General features: G+C 38.9%; 1 protein-coding gene across 1 annotated transcript in view; it reads left to right on the forward strand.

Annotated features, from left to right (window-relative positions):
• Positions 1 to 21268, forward strand: part of MORC3 (MORC family CW-type zinc finger 3) — a 31451-nt gene that overhangs the window by 1949 nt on the left and 8234 nt on the right. The window contains exons 2-13 of the mRNA XM_074145385.1: positions 4640 to 4712; positions 8492 to 8624; positions 9773 to 9987; positions 10266 to 10413; positions 12656 to 12803; positions 14023 to 14154; positions 14425 to 14544; positions 14934 to 15031; positions 18860 to 18964; positions 19074 to 19196; positions 19312 to 19386; positions 20230 to 20272. Coding sequence (XP_074001486.1) covers positions 4640 to 4712; positions 8492 to 8624; positions 9773 to 9987; positions 10266 to 10413; positions 12656 to 12803; positions 14023 to 14154; positions 14425 to 14544; positions 14934 to 15031; positions 18860 to 18964; positions 19074 to 19196; positions 19312 to 19386; positions 20230 to 20272 — 1413 coding nt within the window. The remainder of the gene's footprint in view (positions 1 to 4639; positions 4713 to 8491; positions 8625 to 9772; positions 9988 to 10265; positions 10414 to 12655; positions 12804 to 14022; positions 14155 to 14424; positions 14545 to 14933; positions 15032 to 18859; positions 18965 to 19073; positions 19197 to 19311; positions 19387 to 20229; positions 20273 to 21268) is intronic.

The raw sequence follows: 21268 nt of genomic DNA on the forward strand, positions 1-21268 counted from the left end.
TCAGAAACATATATAAACAACACAAGCAGTGTGAGCAGGCCTAGTAACTCATTCCCACACTGGTGTTTATCTGCTCCTGTTGCTCTGGTAAAATTTTTTTTGTTCAGTTGCATGATGAGACAGATCAGGGAAAAATAAGATTTAAAAATTATTTCTATTTTGGATCAGCTTCTTGATGTGGTTCATTACACAGTGATGTAAGTGGACTAGTGGAGGAAAAAAGGAAAACATATCAGGAAAGAAACAAGCAGCCAGGTGGGATAAAAGCAAGAGGGGGAAGATGGCAGTGGGGTTGTTCCCCAAAAGTTGCAACATACTTTAATAAGATAGATTGTTCAGTGGTAATTTGATTTGTGCATGCCTTGTGCTCTGAAGGGGATGGAAGAATTCCAGTTTTCTTGGAAAATTAAAATCCCCGAAGCCGCCTGTCATATTTGAGTGAGAATTTCACTGAATTTCACTGAATATTTTTTTAGAGTTGGAAGGGACCATATAGATCATCTAGTCCAACTCCCCTGCTGAAGCAGGATTGCTTAGAGAATGCTACTCAGGACTGCATCCAGGCGGGTCTTGAAAATCTCCAAAGAAGGGGACTCCACAACCTCCCTGGGCAGCCTGTTCCAGGGCTCTGTCACCCTCACCGTGAAGAAATTCTTCCTCATATTCGAGTGGAACCTCCTATGTTCCAACTTGTGCCCGTTGCCCCTTGTCCTGTCACTGGGAACCACTGAAAAGAGTCTGGCTCCCTCCTCCTTCAACCCACCCTTGAGATACTTATAGGCATTAATAAGGTCTCCCCTCAGCCTTCTCTTCTCCAGACTAAAGAGTCCCAGCTCTCTCAGCCTTTCCTCGTAAGGGAGATGCTCCAATCCCTTAATCATCTTTGTTGCCCTTCGCTGGACTCTTTCCAGTAGTTCCCTATCCCTCTTGAATTGGGGAGCCCAGAACTGGATGCAACACTCCAGTTGTGGCCTCACCAGTGCAGAGTAGAGGGGGAGAATGACTTCCCTCAACCTACTAGCCACACTCTTCCCTGTGCAGCCCAGGATTCCGTTGGCCTTCCTGGCCACAAGAGCACACTGCTTGCTCATTGTCATTTTGCTGTCTACCAGGACTTCCAGATCTTTCTCTTCGGAGCTTGGCTCCAGCAGGTCCACGCCTAACCTGTATTGGTGCCTGACATTCTTCTTGCCCAGGTGTAGCACCTTACACTTTTCCTTGTTGAACCTCATGAGGTTCTTCCTTGCCCAGCTCTCCAGCCTGTCCAGGTCTCTCTGGATGGCAGCACGGCCCTCCGGGGTGTCAGCCACCCCACCCAAGTTGGTATCATCAGCAAACTTTCTGAGGATACACTCTGTCCCCTCGTCCAGGTCACTGATGAATATGTTGAACAGGACTGGACCAAGTATTGACCCCTGGGGGACACCACTGGTTACAGGCCTCCAGCTTGAGCCTGTTCCATTAACCATTACCCTTTGGGTCCTGTAACATAGCCAGTTCTCAATCCACCTCACTGTCCCCTCATCCAGCCCACACTTCCTTAGTTTTCCAATGAGGATGTTATGGGAGACAGTGTCAAAAGCCTTGCTGAAGTCAAGGTAGATGATATCTGCTGCCCTCCCCTCATCCAGCCAAGAAGAAGCTGCTTTATTTTTAAATATCTGCTGGTCATAGTGGTTGGAGATGCTCCTCTAAGTGCAGCTGAGTCTTTTTATAATATGCACTGTATATGCAGTTTGAAGGAGGGGGAGGCTTAGTTGTATCTCCAAAAGGATTTGGCTGCACTTGGTCTCAGGAGAAAAAGTGAAACTGACCAAAACCACTTAGTACAAAATATATTAGGCCCAGTGAACGAGATAACTGAATTGTCTCAGCTACGGTCATGCTAACCTAGCTGAAAGTGAGCCTTCACCAGGGAACTAACTCCTTCCTACGGTACTTACTGAACTTCAATTATTCATGAGCTAATTGAAGTGATGGTTTGATGAAATGGCATGTTAAGGCACAAAATGGGCTAAATATTTCCTGATGAACTCATCAGGAAATGAGTTGTTGCGGACAGCTGGGTATGCTCCGAAGCAAACTATGAAGCTAATGGTCTTAAACCACTATTATCTTTTTTTTTTTAATCTGGTTTTGTTGCGTGCCTTTGTTTCAATGCCTTACATGAACAAATGGTGGTATCAGTTCTGAGGTAGACTTTCCCGTGAACTGCCCTGTGGGATACTCGATCCCCTTTTGCTGGGGGTGATATTAGAGCCAAGAACCAGTTTCTTACAATTTCTGTGTTCCAACATGTGTCTTCTCATTTCATATAAACAGTTCACAAGTTCCCAGTTTTATGTACCAGCTTCCAGCCTTTCACAAAACCTTACCACTTGAAACAGCAATCCAGAGAAGATCAGCATAATTATTGTGTTTGTTTATAGAAGATGGATGCTGTTCCATTAAAAGGCTGTTCTTTTCAAAGCTAATCAGTCGTGTGTAGCAATGAAATGAGGGATGGAGAAGCGTTGCATTACATAGCCAATGTGTGAAGAGATTTTCTTGCCATGCACCTGTATTCTTTGCTTCACAGAAGAGGGGAAGCTTCTCTGTAATTATGTCAGTATTGGTGATGCTGAGGTTCCTTCCTTCATCAGTATTGTCTGGTGACCAGGGGAGGTTCACATACGTGAATTCATACCTCTATCAAAACTACAGTCAGGACTTTTCTCCAAGTCCGTATTGCTGAGGTTACAATGCCGGCAGTAACTCCAGAGATCCCAGCCTACCTTGTCTGTTGCTGCAGTTTTTCACTGGCTAGCAGCAGAGAAATATTTGAGCAGTGAGTTGGGCGAATACTTGCACATGCATCTGTGTGGGGTTTTATTGTGGTTTTTTTTTTTTTTAATGTTAGTGTTTATATTTTGACAAGGAGGGATTTCAGGCAGGAAAAAAAAAACCCGATTGTTTCTTGTATGTTTTGATCATGAAGCTTAGAAAGTAAAGGAACAAATGCTGCCAGCACTGTGAAAGGCTGAAGTGAAGAGAATCATACAGATATATTAAAATCCACTGAGTTACTATATGGCTGAGGAAATCGAAAGATCCTTACAACCACGTGCCATAGAACATGTGAGGTTCCCATTAATAGGCTTGATGTCATTTTCTTCTTGGATTCTAAATTACTTGTATGTATCTGTTAAGAATTTAAAAGGGTCAGTTACTTAGCCTGACTTAAATTACCAGATTTTATAAAACTGTAGTTTTAAAGCACAGGTGGCAATGAAGAATGTGATGTCTATTCATACTTGTACTCTAGCTCAATGGAGAAATGCAGGGATTAAGTTGCAGTCTGAAAGTGTGTCCTGTGCTCTGATGACCTTAGAAACAAGGTGAGGTTTCCTGGCAATTTATATTGATCTGAACTAGGGCTGCTGCTGCCGCCTTACTCCTACTCTGGTACCTGGCTCACGGCTCTAGAACTTGCTTGTAGCATTATTCCTTTTCTCTGATAAATGAACCTGGAGACTTGAAGTGCTTGCTCGCTTTTATTTAAACACTACTGACTATATAACAGTGCTTGTCAGTGTAGTAGTTCTGTAAAATTTATGAAGTATGGATATGTACACATTTTAAAATATTTTTCTGATTTTACATACATTGTAATGTGATTATGTTTTTTGATCTAACTGCACTGTACAAGGACTATTTCCAGTGTTACGTATTCATAGATACTCCTTTTTATGCCATCAACATAACTATGCCAGCGAGGCTTAAGCATCTGTGTGCAGTGGGTTTGTGTTAAAGGCCTTGTAAAAGTGTAATTACAGTGCAAATCCAGCTGTATCGGTTTCAGCAGCTAAATTTCTCCAAACTTTGCATTGACAAATCCTTGTTATGTGGATATTTAGTTCTAGTTTTCCTAGCCTTTTGATCTAGGTGAATATATATGAACCCAGTCTTTCATAAGTTACTTGAGAATACTTTTGTCACTGACATCTATAAGATACGTCCCATAAATAGGTACTTCATTTGCATATTTTCATCTAATTCTAGTGGTGGCTATGTTCCTCTGGTTACATCTTATCATGTGGGAGTGTAACACGTATAAAATCAAAATGCTAAACGCACAAACTACTGGTTGAGAGAATCTGACCAGTGATTTTGATCAGTATGGACAAAAGCAGCAGTGACATCGGACGGAGAGCCACTGAGTCTATTAGGTGCTGCTCACTTTTTGGATTAAGTTTAATACTCATGGTTTAAGATGTATGTTTTTAGCATTTGAGAGCATACGATTCTGTTACTAGCTTTGGACTAAGGCCTTGATGTTTTCTTGTAACCTCTAGCATCATTATATAGTAATAGTTCCTTATATTTTTATAAAGATGAAGGGAGTCTGATAGAACGACAATATAACCCATGCTTAGAATACAGTATGATATTGTGTTGAATTCTGTATTGCTAATAGCTTTATTAATGTTCTCTTTAAAAGGTGTTAGTATGCCAATATCTAAAAGTAAATTAAATTACAGCCTTTTGATAGTGTTGTACAAAACAACTCCATTTAGTGTTACTTTACATAACGTACTGCTTTCTGGCTTGGTATCGTTGAAGAGCACAATCTAATGCCATTGTTTGTGGTTTGTTTCAGCTTTGTCCAAAGTTCTTGCATACCAACTCTACCAGTCACACCTGGCCTTTCAGTGCAATTGCAGAACTCATAGGTATGTGGATCAATCGTTTGCCAAAGTACTTGATTGTAATACTTTTTTCTTGTTGTAAAACTTCTTTCTTTCAGGTAAGGTAAGGAGTTGATCCTGTTGTTACCATTCAGAATCTTACAGCATCTTTTTTTGGTACAGTCAGATTGACTTATTTCTTTCTTAACAGCATACGTACTACTGCCTGACAGCAGTTGCAGGGGACTTGTAGGATTTGCTGGTTTCTTTTTACTGAATTTATTAAAGATTGCCAAATATAGAAGACTGTGGGAACAAGTGCATTCCTGCCCTTGTAGTCCACCAAATGCAAGCCTGCTGCTTTTTGCTGTTCCCAGGCCCAGAGAGTAGTAAGGCTGAATGCACATTCCAAAGATGTGCATGCACACTTGCATCCTGTACAGACACAGCTGGCCAAGGACAGATTAGCACAGACAGGAGGACAGTAATTTGCAAGAACCCACATAAACACAAGCAGTGCTTGAAACGTGAAAGCACAAATGGCCTTATCCTGTTCCTGCTTCCTGGCTAACCAGGTTTAAAGTTCATTAGTGATGCATACGTGTACTTTACCTTACCAGTCATGCTTAACCATGTTTCTGGGTGTTTTGCCAAGACCTGAGAGTCCTTCCAGTGCCTGTGTCCTGGGCTTTTTACCAGTCACTGGCTTAGACCTTGGATCTCAATGGTTTCTTCCAAATTGTTGGCTTGTCCAACTTGAAGTTTGCTATCAGAGCAAATGCGTACAGGCACACAATGAGAATAGAGAGCAGGAAATCATTAGAAATAGTGTTTAGTAATAATGTATAAAAGGGTAGCACAGGGTCCAGTCATACAAGCATACTGACCAGCATCCAGCTTGCACACAATCAGCCTGTGTTATTTGCCCCACCCCTTATACCGTTCTTCTCCCATCCACTTTGACCTTTCCCTTTTCTTTGATGCTTCTTCAAAACATCCATCCAGTAGTAATTTTGTATGTTGTCACAATACCCCTCAAACATCCTAATTTTTTTATTTTGGATTACTGAGTTTCTGGCTGAACATCTTCAGGGTCATACTTGAGTGGTTCCTTTTAATGGTCCATCCATCAACGTCCGAAGTGTTCTGTTCTTTGTTATTGTTTCTGTCATCTGCTGTTAGCTAGGGCTTCTGCATCTGGTTAATTTATTAGCTCCTGTTGATTGTCTTGCCTTTTATTTTGAATAGCTGTTAGCTGGATATCTTCAGGGTTGCTTGTTTCCTGAATTGGCGAATGATTAGCAGACTTTCTGTAACTGCTTCCTCAAAATTAAGGTGTGGTTTGGAAAGACTTGCCAAGCTTATCTAGCCGTTTGCTGCCAAAGGGAGCAACTCTTCTGGTTACATGTTCCTTTGCTTTCTGTGCATGAGTTCTGCTGTTGCTAGTCCAGAAAATTAACCTAACAAAAGAAAGTAGGAATTATTCAGCTAGATAAGGCTAGAGCTGTCACAAAGGAGGAAACCGAAAGCTCATGGCTTAGGGAAAGGCTGTCTGTTTTGGGGGTAACAAAATATTAAGTAGTTTCAACTGTTTTATCACCCTGTGCCATACATGGCTGGAATGATGGTACATGTGCTGTGCAAGGCATGCGAACTTGTCTTATTCCTTTGCCTCTGTTTTGTCCTATGTGTTGCTTTAACAAAACCTCAAAAGCAAAGTTTCAAATCATTGGTTGTAAAGGCTTCTCGCTAGTCATGTTGATTTAGATAACTTTTGTAATCTGTCTTCCACATGCTGTGTCAGACCATACCATATACCAAATATCAAATAATATAAATAGGGTTACATTGTGGAGGCCTGAATTTTTGTTTATGCAAACTTAACCAAAATGGTAATGGTCTGTATGCTCAAATTTGCCTTCTAAGCTTCTGTCCCTCCTGTCAAGTTTTTGCTTGTTAAATTGCTGGCTTCTCCCATTAGTCCTCATTCAGATTAAGTCTAGGTGAACTAATGGTGATACTTGGAAGAGGGTAAATGGGACATTTAGAGACAGTTGGTGAGCTAGCAAATCAGAAGACTTGTACAAAGTATGGTCTTAGAATACTTGCAAACTCTCAATTGTGCTTGAAATGTCTTCTTTTGTTGATGCTGAAATATATTTTATGAACTTTTTCACTGTGGATGCAATTTGTAATTTATGCTTCTAGAAAGCAAGCTACCAAGCTGTGATTCCGTTTTATAGGCCGCAGTGTTGGCTTGAGCTGTTTATTTATGGCCCTCAGCTGAACTTGCAAAACAGGCAGTGAGGCAAGGGCACTGCCTTCTGCTCTGCCATCACATTGCGCCCCTCCTCCTCCGTATACTTTCCCCACCTCAAAAATTCCATGAGTAGCACCGTGCTAGGGAAGGGGGGAAAGAGATGCAAGAAACTAGTGTTAAGACAGCTAAGATTTAAACTAGCTTTGCTGCCAAAAAATGTCTGTGGAGTCATGGTTTCTGTTTCACTTGTGGTAGCAATGCTGCAAGCTGTTTCAAGTCCTGTAAATAGAAAGTTTAGTCTAAAGCATTTTGTACTTCCTTCTGTGAAAGTCTTACCTTCTTAGATTTGAACAACTTCCACTAGCAAAAATACATATTTGTGACATGCAGCTCTGTTGATATGGAAGTGATGTGATGTTAGGTCCCAGTCTGATTGTTGTTCTGTCGGGTTCTCACATGTGGTGGCAGAGCAGCAATATTTTTTTCACTCAGATCTCCTGCACACATGGAGTCAAAATCTAGATTTCACAGAACCATCTGGGATGTTGGGAGTTGGGCTTCAGGTTTTTTGCTTGGTTTCTTGTGGGTTTTTTTTATTGTCTCAAATTTGATTATCTGAAGTTGTGATAGTATTTCAAATCTGATTTCCCAATTAAAAAGCCTGTAGCACGTAAGATGTTGTTGCAGCCATGTATATTAGTAATGTGCCCTTGTCTGCATTGCAGACAATAACCTGGTCTCCTGAGAGCCAGTTAGAAAAGATTTTTGCATGGCTGGGAGAAAGTAAATATTGCAACATCTGCTTGGGAGACAGGAAACGAAAGTAGAAACTTGTCTTGGTTTTGTTTTCTATTCTCGCCTTTGAGCCACTCATCTCCACCTAAATTTTTGCATATATATTATTGTCATCTGTAATAACTGAGAAATTGTGTGTTTGTTTTCAGGTAAGGTTTGCCAGCTTTTGATGCAGCTGTTTTGTTGTAATGTTTTGATTTAGTGTTGTCATCTATAAAGACGACTATGTTTTAAGAGACTTAGTTTTAGTGTAACATTTACTTGATTAAAAACCATGGCTTCTTGCTTCTGTGCAAAAGATGACTAGTATTAAGTGACTTAGCTGAGTAGTTTCTGTCTGTGCCAGCACACAGTTTCTGCTACTGTATTACATACCTAACTGTGGACCTGAAAAATGGCTGCAATTTCAGAGATCCATTAGTTGTCATATGACTTTGTAGGGTCATAGGCCCACAATCAGGGAACTACATTAAGCTGTCATATTTACCAAATGAACATATGTGCAAGCGTAGTAGCATAATAAAGTTAGGGACAGCTATTCCGTATAGCTATTTGGCAATGTTGCAAGACTAACATTTGGCAGATAGAGCCTTATCTAACAGGAATACATATATAATCTGTTGCATGTTACAGATGGATTTAAGTAACTTTGGAAGAGTTATGATCTGACATCTTCCCTGGAATTAAATACTTTAAAATCTGTTCGCACTTAAACAGTTTAATTTTTGCTTTTTAGTATCCCAACCTTGTTTGCTTTCTTTCTCTTCAGATAATGCTTATGATCCAGATGTGAGTGCTAAACAGATATGGATAGACAAAACGGTGATAAACGACAATATATGCTTGACATTCACTGATAATGGAAATGGTATGAACTCAGAGAAGCTGCACAAAATGCTAAGGTGGATAACCTCTTTTGCATTTTTTTCTTACTTGTAAAGATTCCAGCTTCTAATTCTGTTATTGCTCAGCTTACTCCTTTTTCTCATATATAATCAACTATTTTTGTTCACAGATGTAACATTTTTGAAGGTGAGTGATTATCCAAGTGAGATCCTAGAATAGACAGATGCTAGTAAAACTTTCGCACAACTTTGTCGGTGTATTTTTATCTATAATTTCCTTTTATCCTTTCTGTCAACCTTCCCATTTAACTTTTCATGCAGTGGTTGTGCTGTGTAAACTCTCTGTAGTGCCCTTTAGTGGAGCTAAGGAGAACTTAATAATTTTTTTTCTATTATTATTGTTAAAGATTGCTTTTGCTTAAGTTAGCAAGCAAGAGATAAAGGGAGATTCACTTCAAACCCTTTGGAGTATTGAAAATAGAAGATATTGTGGAAAACTTAAGGGAATGATAATTGTATTGATGTGGTTTCTCTATTTATCTTTAAATGTTCTGTAGGGCTTGAACTGATCTTTCTGCAACTTTTATTTCTACAGTTAGCAAAGAGGTTGCTGTTCATTTACTCATTTAGCATGAAAGATTGCTCTGCCAGCAGATAAATCTCTGGGTTTCAACTTGAGCAAGCTTGAATTCAAACTGTTACTTTTCTTTTTCTGTTAGATGCTGTAATTACTAGCTTGCTTGCTGCATTCCATGTTCCATATACAGTTACCTGTTTTACTTTAAATGCAACGTATAGTCAGTAATGGAAAATGTGTAGATCACATGTTTTCAAGCAAGTTGCCGGGGGGGGGGGGAGAAGCTTTAGGGGCTTTTCTTAGCATTTATTGTGAAGCCATATGATAACTATTAGAAACCCATTTAGAGTGCTTATTGCATAATTCCAGACAGAAGATATTTCTTTTCCATACTTAAAAATGAAAGTAAATTTCCCTGAATTCTTGCAGTGTGGTTTTAGCAACGTTATATGGGTAACTTTCAGGATTTGCTTCACTGCGCATTGATTAATTGTACAGTAGTCCCTGAGCTCTAAAACAAGAGACTAACTCATTGTATTTTTGTCTAATTTGGCAAGTCTTGGATGCATCTCTTGGATTTTTGATTATTTTTTTTTTTACGCTCTACTAATGTTTTCATCTGTTTCAGCTTTGGCTTCAGTGAGAAATCTGCAATGAATGGCCGTGTGCCAGTGGGACTGTATGGAAATGGATTTAAATCAGGGTCCATGCGCCTGGGAAAAGATGCAATAGTCTTCACCAAGAATGGAGAAACTATGAGTGTGGGCCTGTTATCCCAGACTTTCCTTGAAGTCACAAAAGCAGAACATGTCATGGTTCCTATAGTGACGTTCAACAACCAACATATCCTTTCAACAATTTCTGAATGAGAAGTTGTGGGTACATGCAAAAGTTGGATAATAGTATCAGTAAAGGAAATCTCCTTGTGTAGTCTTATGGATACCCTAAATAAATTGTAAGATCCAAGGAAGGCTATGATTTGTTAAAGCCTTTAAATTTGTAGAAGCTATGAGATGTAGAATGAGAACCTGTGAAGTGAGTAAAGGATCCCGTTGCAGAAGTTTCCTCACCTTCTGAAAGCTTACTTCCTTCAAAGATACTCTCCTTAACATAATGCTTACGACAGATAAGTGATCCAACAGAATCCAAAAACAGCCTCAAGGCCATCTTAACACATTCTTTATTTTCTACTGAGGAGAAGTTACTGGCAGAGCTAGATGCTATAATAGGGAAAAAAGGAACACGAATTATCATTTGGAATCTTAGAAGGTAAGATGAAGTCCAGTCTCTTATATCTCTCATTTAGTTTATCTTTCAGTGTATGCAAACATACAAGGTGTTTGTTTTTTTTTTTATGGAATAATTCCAAAAGACTGTTAGCTATAGTTAGCTGTAACTGGGAAACTAGACTCAAACTCACATGATTGAAGGGCTGGAATGTTGCATGAGAGCTGTTGCTAATATCTCAAGTAACACCGCCAAAGGAAGGAGAATGCAGAGGACTTCATCTTTTCCTTTGATAAGATAATGTTGCTTTTGCCAGAAGGAAAATTGAAACAGATAAACTATAAATCTGTTATTTCAGACCTGTGGAATTATGAATGCAAAGATTCAAAAAATACTTGCATGTGGAGGCAAGTATTACTGGCTTTTTAAGTTCGGAGTCAGCAGTATCCTCCTAGAGGGATCTAGACCTTTCTAAACTTTATCATAAAATAAAAAAAAATCCAAGTTAGTAAATACAGTTGTGTGTATTTATCTTACCTATTTGCCTCTGTGGGGTTATTCACAGCAGTATAGATTTCCAGCCTTTTCTGGCTTTGAATTGCTTGTTGCCTTCTCTTTTTTAAACAGCTGTTGCTGTAGCAGTTGCAGATGGGTGCCATCACTTCCTATCTTCTTTTCTTTTCCTTCACATCTTTGCTCCTGCCTTATTAGCAGGGAATCTGTCTGATGGTCTGTCCAGAAAAGCTTTAGCAGGCTTCTAAGTGTGATGGCACTAATTGGTTGGCAATATTTTAAGTATTTAGCTTACTGTAGTTTTAAATACCCGAAATAACAAAGTATCTGTAAGGACCAGATTTGAACGGTTTAAGTCCTGTGGATTTGGCAAAAAACTAGCTTGTTCTTCAGTTTTTTATCTTTATTGTTGCCCATCAGAAAAAGGGTGGGGGGAGGGGGCACGAAACCATATGTGAGTGAGTATAGATTAAATGTTACAGGACAAAAAAGATCTCAGTCAATTGTAGCAGGTGAAAAGTTTGGGGTGTTTTTATTTCATTAATGTCTTGTGAGTATTAGAGTCCCAAATCACTTTTAGCTTAGGAGATTTTAATACAAGAAAGCTGGAGGTAACAAGTATATTACTAGTTCTGGTTTTTTCCCCTTGCCACTTTCTCCATTAGAAAAAAAACTTCACCTCCTTTATTCTTCAGAAACTAATTTACATTGCCCAGGTAGACTTCCTAAAAATGTTCATACCTAAAAATAAAAGGAATCTTTGCTTATTGCTTGAGCAAAAGAAAATACAGTGAACTCAGCTGACTGGGCAGGATAACTTTTCATGTTTTGAATTTTGGAGTATATTCTTGGGAAGGTGTGGGAAAGAACACTTTTTTGGTGGGGTTTATGTTGTTTCTAATATGTTGTAGATTAATTACTTTAAAAAACAAACAACACAGCTGTTTCATTGTTAAAATACTTTATTTCTGGAGGAAGATGAGGGATAATGGGTACAAATTACTCCTGGGAAGATTCCTATTGGACAGAAGAGGGAGATTTTTCACAATGGGAACAATCAGCCATTGGAATAATCTCCCCAGGGAAGTGGTAGGTTCCCCAAAACGGGACACTTAAGATTGAGCTGGACAGGATGCTGGGCCATCTTTGTCTAAACCACGCTTTTGCCAAGGAAGGTTGGACCAAGTGATCCTTGAGGTTCCTTCCAACCTGGCATTCTGTGATGATTTGTGCCAACTATGATATATCTCAGTGTTGTGCAAAGGTACTGCCAGTATACTGCAGTGTATACATCTGTAACTCAATGCAGTGTATACATCTGGTGAGTGGTGCAATAATAAATTGTGATAGTTACTGAGTGGGAAATCTGTGGTGAGTGTCATTTTTGCAGCATTATAAATTGCCTTCCTAAGATTTTTAGTGTTCAGAAACTTTGCGTTTAGAAGGAATGGGTGTGTCTTGGTTCATCCAGAGTTTAAAGCTGATACTGACTGCTTTTACTTTTGAAGTGTGACCTGTTTAGAATTAAGTTGGGATTCAGTAATGTCCCACGTGCTATCACTTCTCTTGTATTCCTTGGATATCAGAAAGGAACTGGTGAGCTCTATTTATGTGAATTTTAGCAAATCTGTGAGGAAAACCACTGTGGCTCAAAGGAATTCCCGTTCTCTTGCATCTTTGATACCCACTGGGTCCACCACAACATCTTGTCTTGTGTTGGCTTTTTTTTTAATTCCCATAATTAGTATATTTTTTTAATCTTATTTCTTAGAGATAAAAATGATAAAACAGAGTTTGACTTTGACAAGGATAAATATGACATCAGAATTCCAGAAGACTTAGATGAAACAGGCAAAAGAGGATATAAAAAACAAGAGAGACTGGATCAGATTGTTCCAGAAAGTGACTACTCACTGCGAGTATGTATACCACTTTTTAAAAATTATTTGTTTGTTTATTTTTGGAAGCTGGAGGGTGTATGCTTTTATTATAATGTACTGTGCTACAGAAGTGTTGATTATTGGGGGAGGACAAATGTCACAATTCAAATGTTAGGGCAATATGTCAACATTAATTTTTAAAATTAAAGATGAAATCTATTTGTGAACTTGTGTAAACACTTGCTGTTTATTTAGAAGAAAATTACTGGGTTTTATGCTGCCTTGCAAATAACTTTTTCTGTTAAGTGTAGCCATCATTATCCACTAAGGAACAAGAAGGAAATGCAATCAGTAGCTTCAGAAATTGAATAGGTGTGTGTATGGTTGTCAGTAGAGTAAACATTCCATTGTAGTGCAGATATACATGCATATAACATGATGCTATGCCACGTAGATCTTTTAAAACAGATAGGTTTTGGTTGGCAAAGTGTCATTTCTACGTTTCAAAAAGAGGTAAAGGGATTGGGAAGCAGCTCCGTTGTTTGAATAAGTGCATGCAGAGAGGGACAGAGCTTTTCTGTAGGCGAGTTGATACGACCGTTGTCTTCCTTATTGATTTATAAGCTTTGAAAGCTTATTTTTTTGTGAGAAAGTGCATCTGAAATTATTAGGTGTTCTGGGCACTTCTCCTGGATAATATTTGAAGTATTATTCCAGTTGAACTAACACCTTCAATTATTCTAAGACTCGCTGAAGTCCTTTATGCAATTATTAAAAGTTGTAAATATAGCGATAAATGAAGTGCAAATTAAATTTCATAGATCTGCATGTTTATAAGAAGATTGCATAGCTGTTATCAAACTATGATAATACACAGTTATTTGGAACAAAGTTAACACAGTTGTTATTTTAAAGTTTGTGTAGAATTTTTATACTCTCACTAGGGGATAAGAAAAGAGAGGTTTGTGTGTTTGAGAGCTCTTTTACTGTTAAAAATGCATCTTCAGACACCTGATTAACTTGTCATATTCATAAAAGTTGTACTTCAGTTGCTATTCTTTTAATTTGTGATATATGTATGCTCATTATGCGCCCTTGCATTTCCTATGTTTCTGGATTCAAGTTGGAAAAAAGCACTTTTTATAAAATTCAATTGAAACTTGAGTTTGTCTTCCTAAACATAATGTGTATTGTAAAATATTTGTATCTCAAGGTTTTGGGGTATTTTTAATAACAAGAGTTACTGTATGTTTTGTAGGCTTACTGCAGTATTTTGTATCTGAAGCCAACAATGCAGATTATTCTGCGAGGACAAAAAGTGAAAACACAGCTGGTTTCCAAAAGCCTTGCCTTCATTGAACGCGATATATATAGGCCAAAATTTTTGAATGTATCCTTTATTAATATTTACATCATTGCACACTGAATCGAATGATGTGACTTCTTATGTAAGCTTTCTGGATTCTACTGGGTATGTTACAGTTTCACTCATGTAAAACTGTACGGGAGTTTTGGTTTTTCTTTGTAAAGGCATACTGAAGGAATTATCTCAGTATTAAAAAAGGAAGTTCCAGAACCCAGTTTAGAATGAACATTCAGAGTAACTATATTTTTGTGTTATGTGAGATTAACCAGATTTTTCCTTAATATCTGGTAAAAGGCTAAAACAGTAAGAATTACTTTTGGATTTAACTGCAGAAACAAAGATCATTATGGAATAATGATGTACCATAAAAACAGACTCATCAAAGCTTATGAAAGAGTTGGCTGTCAGTTAAAGGTAAGAAACATCTTTAACATCTTTAGAAATCACTTTTACTCAAACCCTGATTTTAAAAAAAGATCACAGGTGGAAACTAGGGTATTGGTGTATCCTTTATAAAACCACCTTTTTTTTAGTTTGTGCAGCAGTTAAATTTTATTAAATTGTATGGGCCTGAGCATATCTTTCAGGACAAAAAGAGGGGTGGAATAGTGGTGTGTTGTGTTGTTTTGTTTTGTTTTTTTTATTTCAGGGGCTTGTGTTGAAAGTTTCTTTTTGGAGAGGAGTTGCAAGCTAGAAAATTGTTCTTACCTAGTATCTATAGTTTATAATTACCTCTGACAAACTCTTGCAGTATTAGCACAGAATATATATTGTTTCTCCTGATAGTTCTTAATTTCTTACAGGCAAACAACATGGGTGTTGGTGTAGTTGGGATTATTGAATGCAACTTCCTAAAACCAACTCATAACAAACAAGACTTTGACTACACAAATGAATACAGGTAAATGTATATTTTTATGTAGACTTTTTTATTGAATAGTGTTGTTCACTGTGAAATACTTGACATTAAAGGCTGCTTATTTTCTAAGTAGTAAGAATAAAAGCTTATATTCATCATTAAACTGCATGACTGTACTGAACAGTAGGGGTGGGATGTTTACATCTACACTGGTCATACTGCATTGTGCAGTTCCTGAAGTCTAGAGTATTATATACATCATTTTAAAGCAAGTGCCCTAAAAGTGGTTGGTTGCAATTATGCTCCTCACTGATTGTAAAATGAGCACAGAATAACTTGCTGAGAAGTGGCACACGACTAAAATTGTGATGATTGAATACCACACTACTAACTTTTTTATGACAATTTTTGTTTGGTCTTTTTTTGGAAAAGCTTTGTTGGATGTTTTTTAGCCGTTCTTTTCAATTTGTTTCCTAGAAGAATACCCTCAAATTCCTTGCTACCTGATAGAGCATTTAAAATACCTGACATCCTGAAGGCAGCTGTGAGTTGGGATGCTGCTTTGTTTCAGTTTTTATTTCACATATCTGCATCCATGCCATCAGTCTATATCTAGAGTTATATTTCCTATAGTTAAAATGATTGAGTCTGACTTACAAACAATTATCATCTCTGAAAGTTTTAAGTCAGGTGAAGTTCCTAGCCTGTTTACACTGCTGTGAATCAGTTGTGCTGGCATTGTAGGAAGCAGTATGTGGGGGAGGAAAGGTAGAGGGGATGTGTTACCTAACCAGTTTTCAGGCTGACGTGTAAAAGCTGTCTGGCGAAAATTTCCTGAATACAGACCTTGAGAATTGTTCTGCTCTGTATTACTTTCTTTCCTTTCATGAAGACAAGGATATTTTGTTTTCTGTGCTGCTTTATGTTAAGGGGTATTAGGAGGAGCCACCTTCTCCAGCAGCTCTGTCCCATGACTCCTTCCTGCCTGGCCCTGGAGCCTGGGGACCCAGTGTTTTTGCATTCTTGTACCACAGACAGTCCATATCAGCAAGTCCCCCTGGGTATAGCAGAGCAAACCCTTGCCTGTACCTGGGACCTCCTGTTCACTGCCAAGTCCAGTTTGAAGCTTGCTAACAAGTGCACGTGAACACTCCATCGACACCAGGACTGGGGAAGACACAGGCACTTGTCCCACCCCACCAGCAGCCAGCACCAGGCACATGGGCTGTGACCCACAGTCCTGCTACAGCTGCCAGCACTGAGACCCTCACTCATACTGGTCCACCCCAGGAGGTGGTTTTTGGGGGACACACTGTTCCATTCCTGCCTCAGCAGGTGGCAGCTGAGACCATTAGCTTGCACCAGTAGCTCCCATCACACACGCAGTCTTGAATCCAGGAGCTGGCACCAAATCCGTTCACACACAGCTCTCACCAGTAGCTGGCACTTAGTCCTTGCCATACGCATGCACATGGGATAGGGAATGAGATTATGTAGAGAGTTAAGAAAGCATTAAATAAGATATAAGATCAGACAGACTGCGGTTATGAGGCACAGGGCTCAGCCAGACAACTGTACTGACCAAACCTGTTTTACATGCAACCAGCTCTTTTTATACCCTCTTCTATCTATCCCCCTCTTTCTTCCTTCCTGCTGCCCCTTCTCCATGTACGTTTCCTCATCAATTGTCATAGTTCCACTGACCACCTCCAAACATCCTGGACCTTCAGATTTGCATCCTTCTCAGTTGCAAGATCTCTGTTTGCCTGCAGTTTCTTGATAGCCCATCGATTAATGGGCTATCAAGAATGGGTTTAGTGTGACTGACCAGGTTCATTTCTGGTTATTGTCTTTGTTAACTCTAACTAGTAAGGCTTTATGACTCTGTGTTTGTCTCCTTTCCTTTCCTTACCCTCCCAACTGAAAAAATAAACATTCTTACATTCCGCATAGCCTTACCAGTTAGTGTGACTGACCAGGTTTGTTCTTATCGCTACCTCCCTTGTCAGTGAGGTTTGTCTCTCTGTGTTTCTGGCTCCTTTGACCAGATGTGCCCTAGCGCTTGCAGTGTGGACTTAGAAACTTAAGGTATTGACTTGCAAACATAGGTGGGGTAAACTTCAGCAGGAGAAGTCACTACCTTTTTCAAGCTGCATGTTTTGCTCTTCAACCAGTTGTTCATCTTCCACTGGCAACCCGAGCTGTCCACAATGCCTTTCCTGAATTGCTGGTTTATATACAGCTCTGCAGATAAAGATAACCCAAAAACCACACCAGAGTGTTATAATAAACAGAGCTGTTAATTGCAGCAATTGAGGGGGCTGTAGTAAGATTAATCTGGTCATTCTTGCTGTTGAAACAGCAGCCCTCTGGAGGAGGAGCGGTAAGCCTGATAGCTGCTACAGCTACTATGGTTCAATCTACCTGTATTTCTAAATGGTACCCACAGTTTGTGCTGCACAGTTTGTGCTGTGCTAGCTTTAAGCAGTTCATGTGTTTCTACCACCATTGTGCTAGCAGAGCTGTTAACGAGAACACATGGTAAAGATCAGGGAATTGGTCAAACTGGAAAATAGCTCTTGTTAATTTTAATACAGATGTTCCCTGAACCGTTTCCTGTGCAGTAGCACTACAAGTTCTCATGGCAGAGGGGGAGGAATTAGGAATGCTGTAGGATAGTCACTTGTTGACCAAGGGTTGCACTATGTTCCCACAGGCTGGCACAGTGAGCATTGAATACTTTTTACATCTGTCATCTTTAAAAACACTTCTAATGTGGGCATAGAGATGCTACACTTGAAAGATATTTTATGAAGGTTTTTCTGCAAAGAGTGCTACAGGTTTTCAAAAAGTAATTTTCCAGTCCAAAACAGAAACGTAAAACTGATGCTGTAATTTCATGATCAGTGTAAACTGACATGCCCATCTTCCTTCTCTGGAAGAGATGTGATCCCATCCACGCATTGCTGCTCATTTCTGCCCTTGTGGTGCTTCCTTTTTTTTTGGCACAGAAATTTGTGACTTGGGTTCAGAGGTGATATAGATCAAAACTCTCTAGGTCAGACTAGTTCACTGCACAAGCATTTGTGTTAGTTCAAGGGATAGGGTTGTGGGGGTATTGGAATAAGCCAGGGAGGGAGGGACTGACTCTTAGGCTCTGGCTACCATGCCACTTCACTCTGAAGTAAATTCAGCATGCTGCCAAGAGGCATTCTTACCTCTACCTCACCTGTGGGGCTTCTTGTTCTTCTGCACCACTCCCTCCTGTGTGTGCCAGCTCTAGTAGTCACTGAGCTGCATAATGAGCCCTGATCAGGAAGCTAATCCCACTAAAAATTAACCTAGAGTAAGGCTGGCCTGCTCCTTTTAGCATCATGTAGACTTTATACTACATTAAAGTGATCGTAGGTTTGCAGTTTGCATGTAGTATTGTTGTACATCAACTTAAGAATACTCGTGAACCTGCAGTTAATGGATGTACAGGATCTTTAGTCAAATACACTGCTAGGTACTGGATTGACAGAGGTGGTTTTGTGCCTCTTTCCTCTATGATTGAGGTTGAACTGATGAGATAACTTCAAGGTTTGCACTGTGCATTTACAGCACCTCTAAATTGAGCACTCTTGATTTCAGGCTTTGTCTGTGCTCCAACTCATATTTCCAGTAATTTTTTTGTTGACAAACATGACTTCACACAACTCATGATTTCTAGGGTTTTCTAAAAGCAAAAAGCTTACTATTGTGCAGGTAGAAATTCATCACAAAAGAGTGGTTCATATGGTTATTTTTTTTTTACTGTAGTTTATAAAGGTTCTTTTTGTGCTAGGATTTGATTATTTAAGGTGATCTTTTAAAACCTTTTCTTTCCAGACTTACAATAGCAGCACTAGGAGAAAAGCTTAATGATTACTGGAATGAAATGAAAACGAAGAAAAATGAAGAATGTCCATTAGCTTTGCCGGTTGAGGAGATACAGTGAGTATCACTTCTAAATAGAAGAATTTTACGTACTACTATTACGTTTTTACACTTGGTCATGAAAGTGAACTTTTCATGTCAAAGTAATGGTATTTTTCCATTACAGAAAACAGCCTGATCAGACATGGGTGCAATGTGATGCATGTTTGAAGTGGCGGAAGCTGCCAGATGGAATAGAGCACTTGCCAGAAAAGTGGTACTGCTCACTGAACCCTGACCCACAATTCCGGTAAAATTAGATTTTGATGAATATCTAAGTACTGCTTTTAGTTCTTGTCTTATCATTTGTTGTAAGCATGGATGTTAAGCTCTTTTTGTCACCTTCCCCCCTCCCCTTAACTCAGGAATTGTAATGTGCCAGAAGAACCAGAAGATGATGACTTAATACACCCTACATATGAGAAAACTTACAAGAAAAAGTGAGTACTAGAGACTTTCTTACAAGTGTCTCAACACTAGAAAAGGAATGTGAAAACTAAATGCCCTTTTCTCTCACCTGTGTTGTAATTGCAACTGTTCTGGGAATGTTTTCACCCAGAAAACAGTGCCCTGAAATCAAGTCTTGATTGTAGCAGTGAATAGATGAATAGCACTGTTCTTTTCTCCGTTATTAGCATGTTGGCATTAAATTCAAATTTTTCTCTTTGACTTAATAATTGTTTGCCCTCCTAAATCAAAATTAGGACAGTCATAATAAAAAGGGCCTCTCTCTTTTAATAACTATTAAGGAGAGCAATTCAGGAATTGGTGTTCAAGTGTAGCTCTCTGAGAGGAGCATTGTTACATATAGTAAGCAGTATGAGGAGAGTTTAGAATGTTCGAGAAGCAAGCTATTAGGGCTGTTAGGAGACCTTGTCTAGGTAACTATTTTCAAGGTTTATATTGAAGCAGCTGAATAGCTCGATACATTAAGAATAAGATTCTTATCTAACATGTATGAAAAAAAACTGACTTGGGTAGTTTTAACTTTTACTTGCTAGTATTCTATAAGTGGGACCTTTGGGGTTTTTTCATTTTTTCTAAAATAAATCTTCATCTGAGAGAGAATTTTTAATTAAAGTGAACTTTAGCTATACTAGCTTCTAAGTTCATGCAGAAAATTTTCATTCAATAAACCAGAATATGTTCATTAAAACTTTATTGTATCTAGCTGAAGTAAGGAGTATTATGTTTACTTTTAGACTTTGAAGTTGGTTTGGTTTTATAATGAATTAACATTTTGAATCTAAGCTCTTAACTTTTTTTTCCTTGCTGCTGTGCAGAGACAGGGAAAAACTGAAGAAGCGACTAGAGTACAGCCACCAGGTAACTCTTGAAGTTGATAGAGAACTGACTTTGGGAGCAGAGTTGTTCTTGCTGGCAACAGTACTAGGCAGTTTGATTGAACAGGCCAGGCTTTGGGTCAGTTCGCTTTGGCCAGCAGCCAACTGACTGGTTCCTGTTTTGTTTTGATGGCTGTACAGGTTACTACTAGTAAATCAAAAATCCCCCATCTTTGCTGTCCAATGATGGAAAGTACACCATTGCTTTCTATGTAGTACTTCAGAGAAAGTTTGGGAGGAACAAAGACCCCTCACAAAATAGTACTAGAAAAGATGTCAATCACTCATACCTGGTTTTATGGCGTGACATCTAACTATTGAAAGTGGATTTGTTGTAGAAAGATGTGATGAGGGTATGAAAGTAAAGATACCCTTAAAACTGGGGCCAGGGGTGGGGATGGACAGACTTGTAGTAGCTGTACTCTTGCAAGGAGACACTCAAATTCAAATTAAATACAGATGTAAGTCAACATGGTTGAGTGATAAGAATGTGTAGATTGTAATTCGGAATCAAATATCCTAAGTGTGATTTGGCTTAAGTTGCTTTCAAATTAAAGTGCTAACCTAAGATTACTCTATTTCTGGAGAAGAAATTTGGCATGTGATGGTTTAACTACGTACTTCATTGTATTAATTTTTCTGCCATTACTTTTACTCAAGTACAAAAGTAATTTCTAACAGTGAAATATTGTTCATTTTAGACAAACTGAATTAATTATGAGGAGCTTTAACACGTGGCTTTCCTGTACTTTGTGTATGATAGTCAGACTTCAGACAGAAGCTTGGGAAAAACCCTTGCCTGAGATTCTGCATGGTACTTCAAAATAGCTCTATCTAGAGAAAGACTTGTAAGATCAGAAAGCTGCTTTCTGACTGCAGTAAATCTGTGTGTGGAAAAGAGCGTGCAGCTGGTGTACAGCATTTGAAGTTCCCTGAGAAATCTGTCAGAAGTCTGCCATTATGATATAGAACTTACTGC

Source organism: Numenius arquata, chromosome 1 (genome assembly GCF_964106895.1).
Source record: "Numenius arquata chromosome 1, bNumArq3.hap1.1, whole genome shotgun sequence".
NCBI lineage: Eukaryota > Metazoa > Chordata > Aves > Charadriiformes > Scolopacidae > Numenius > Numenius arquata.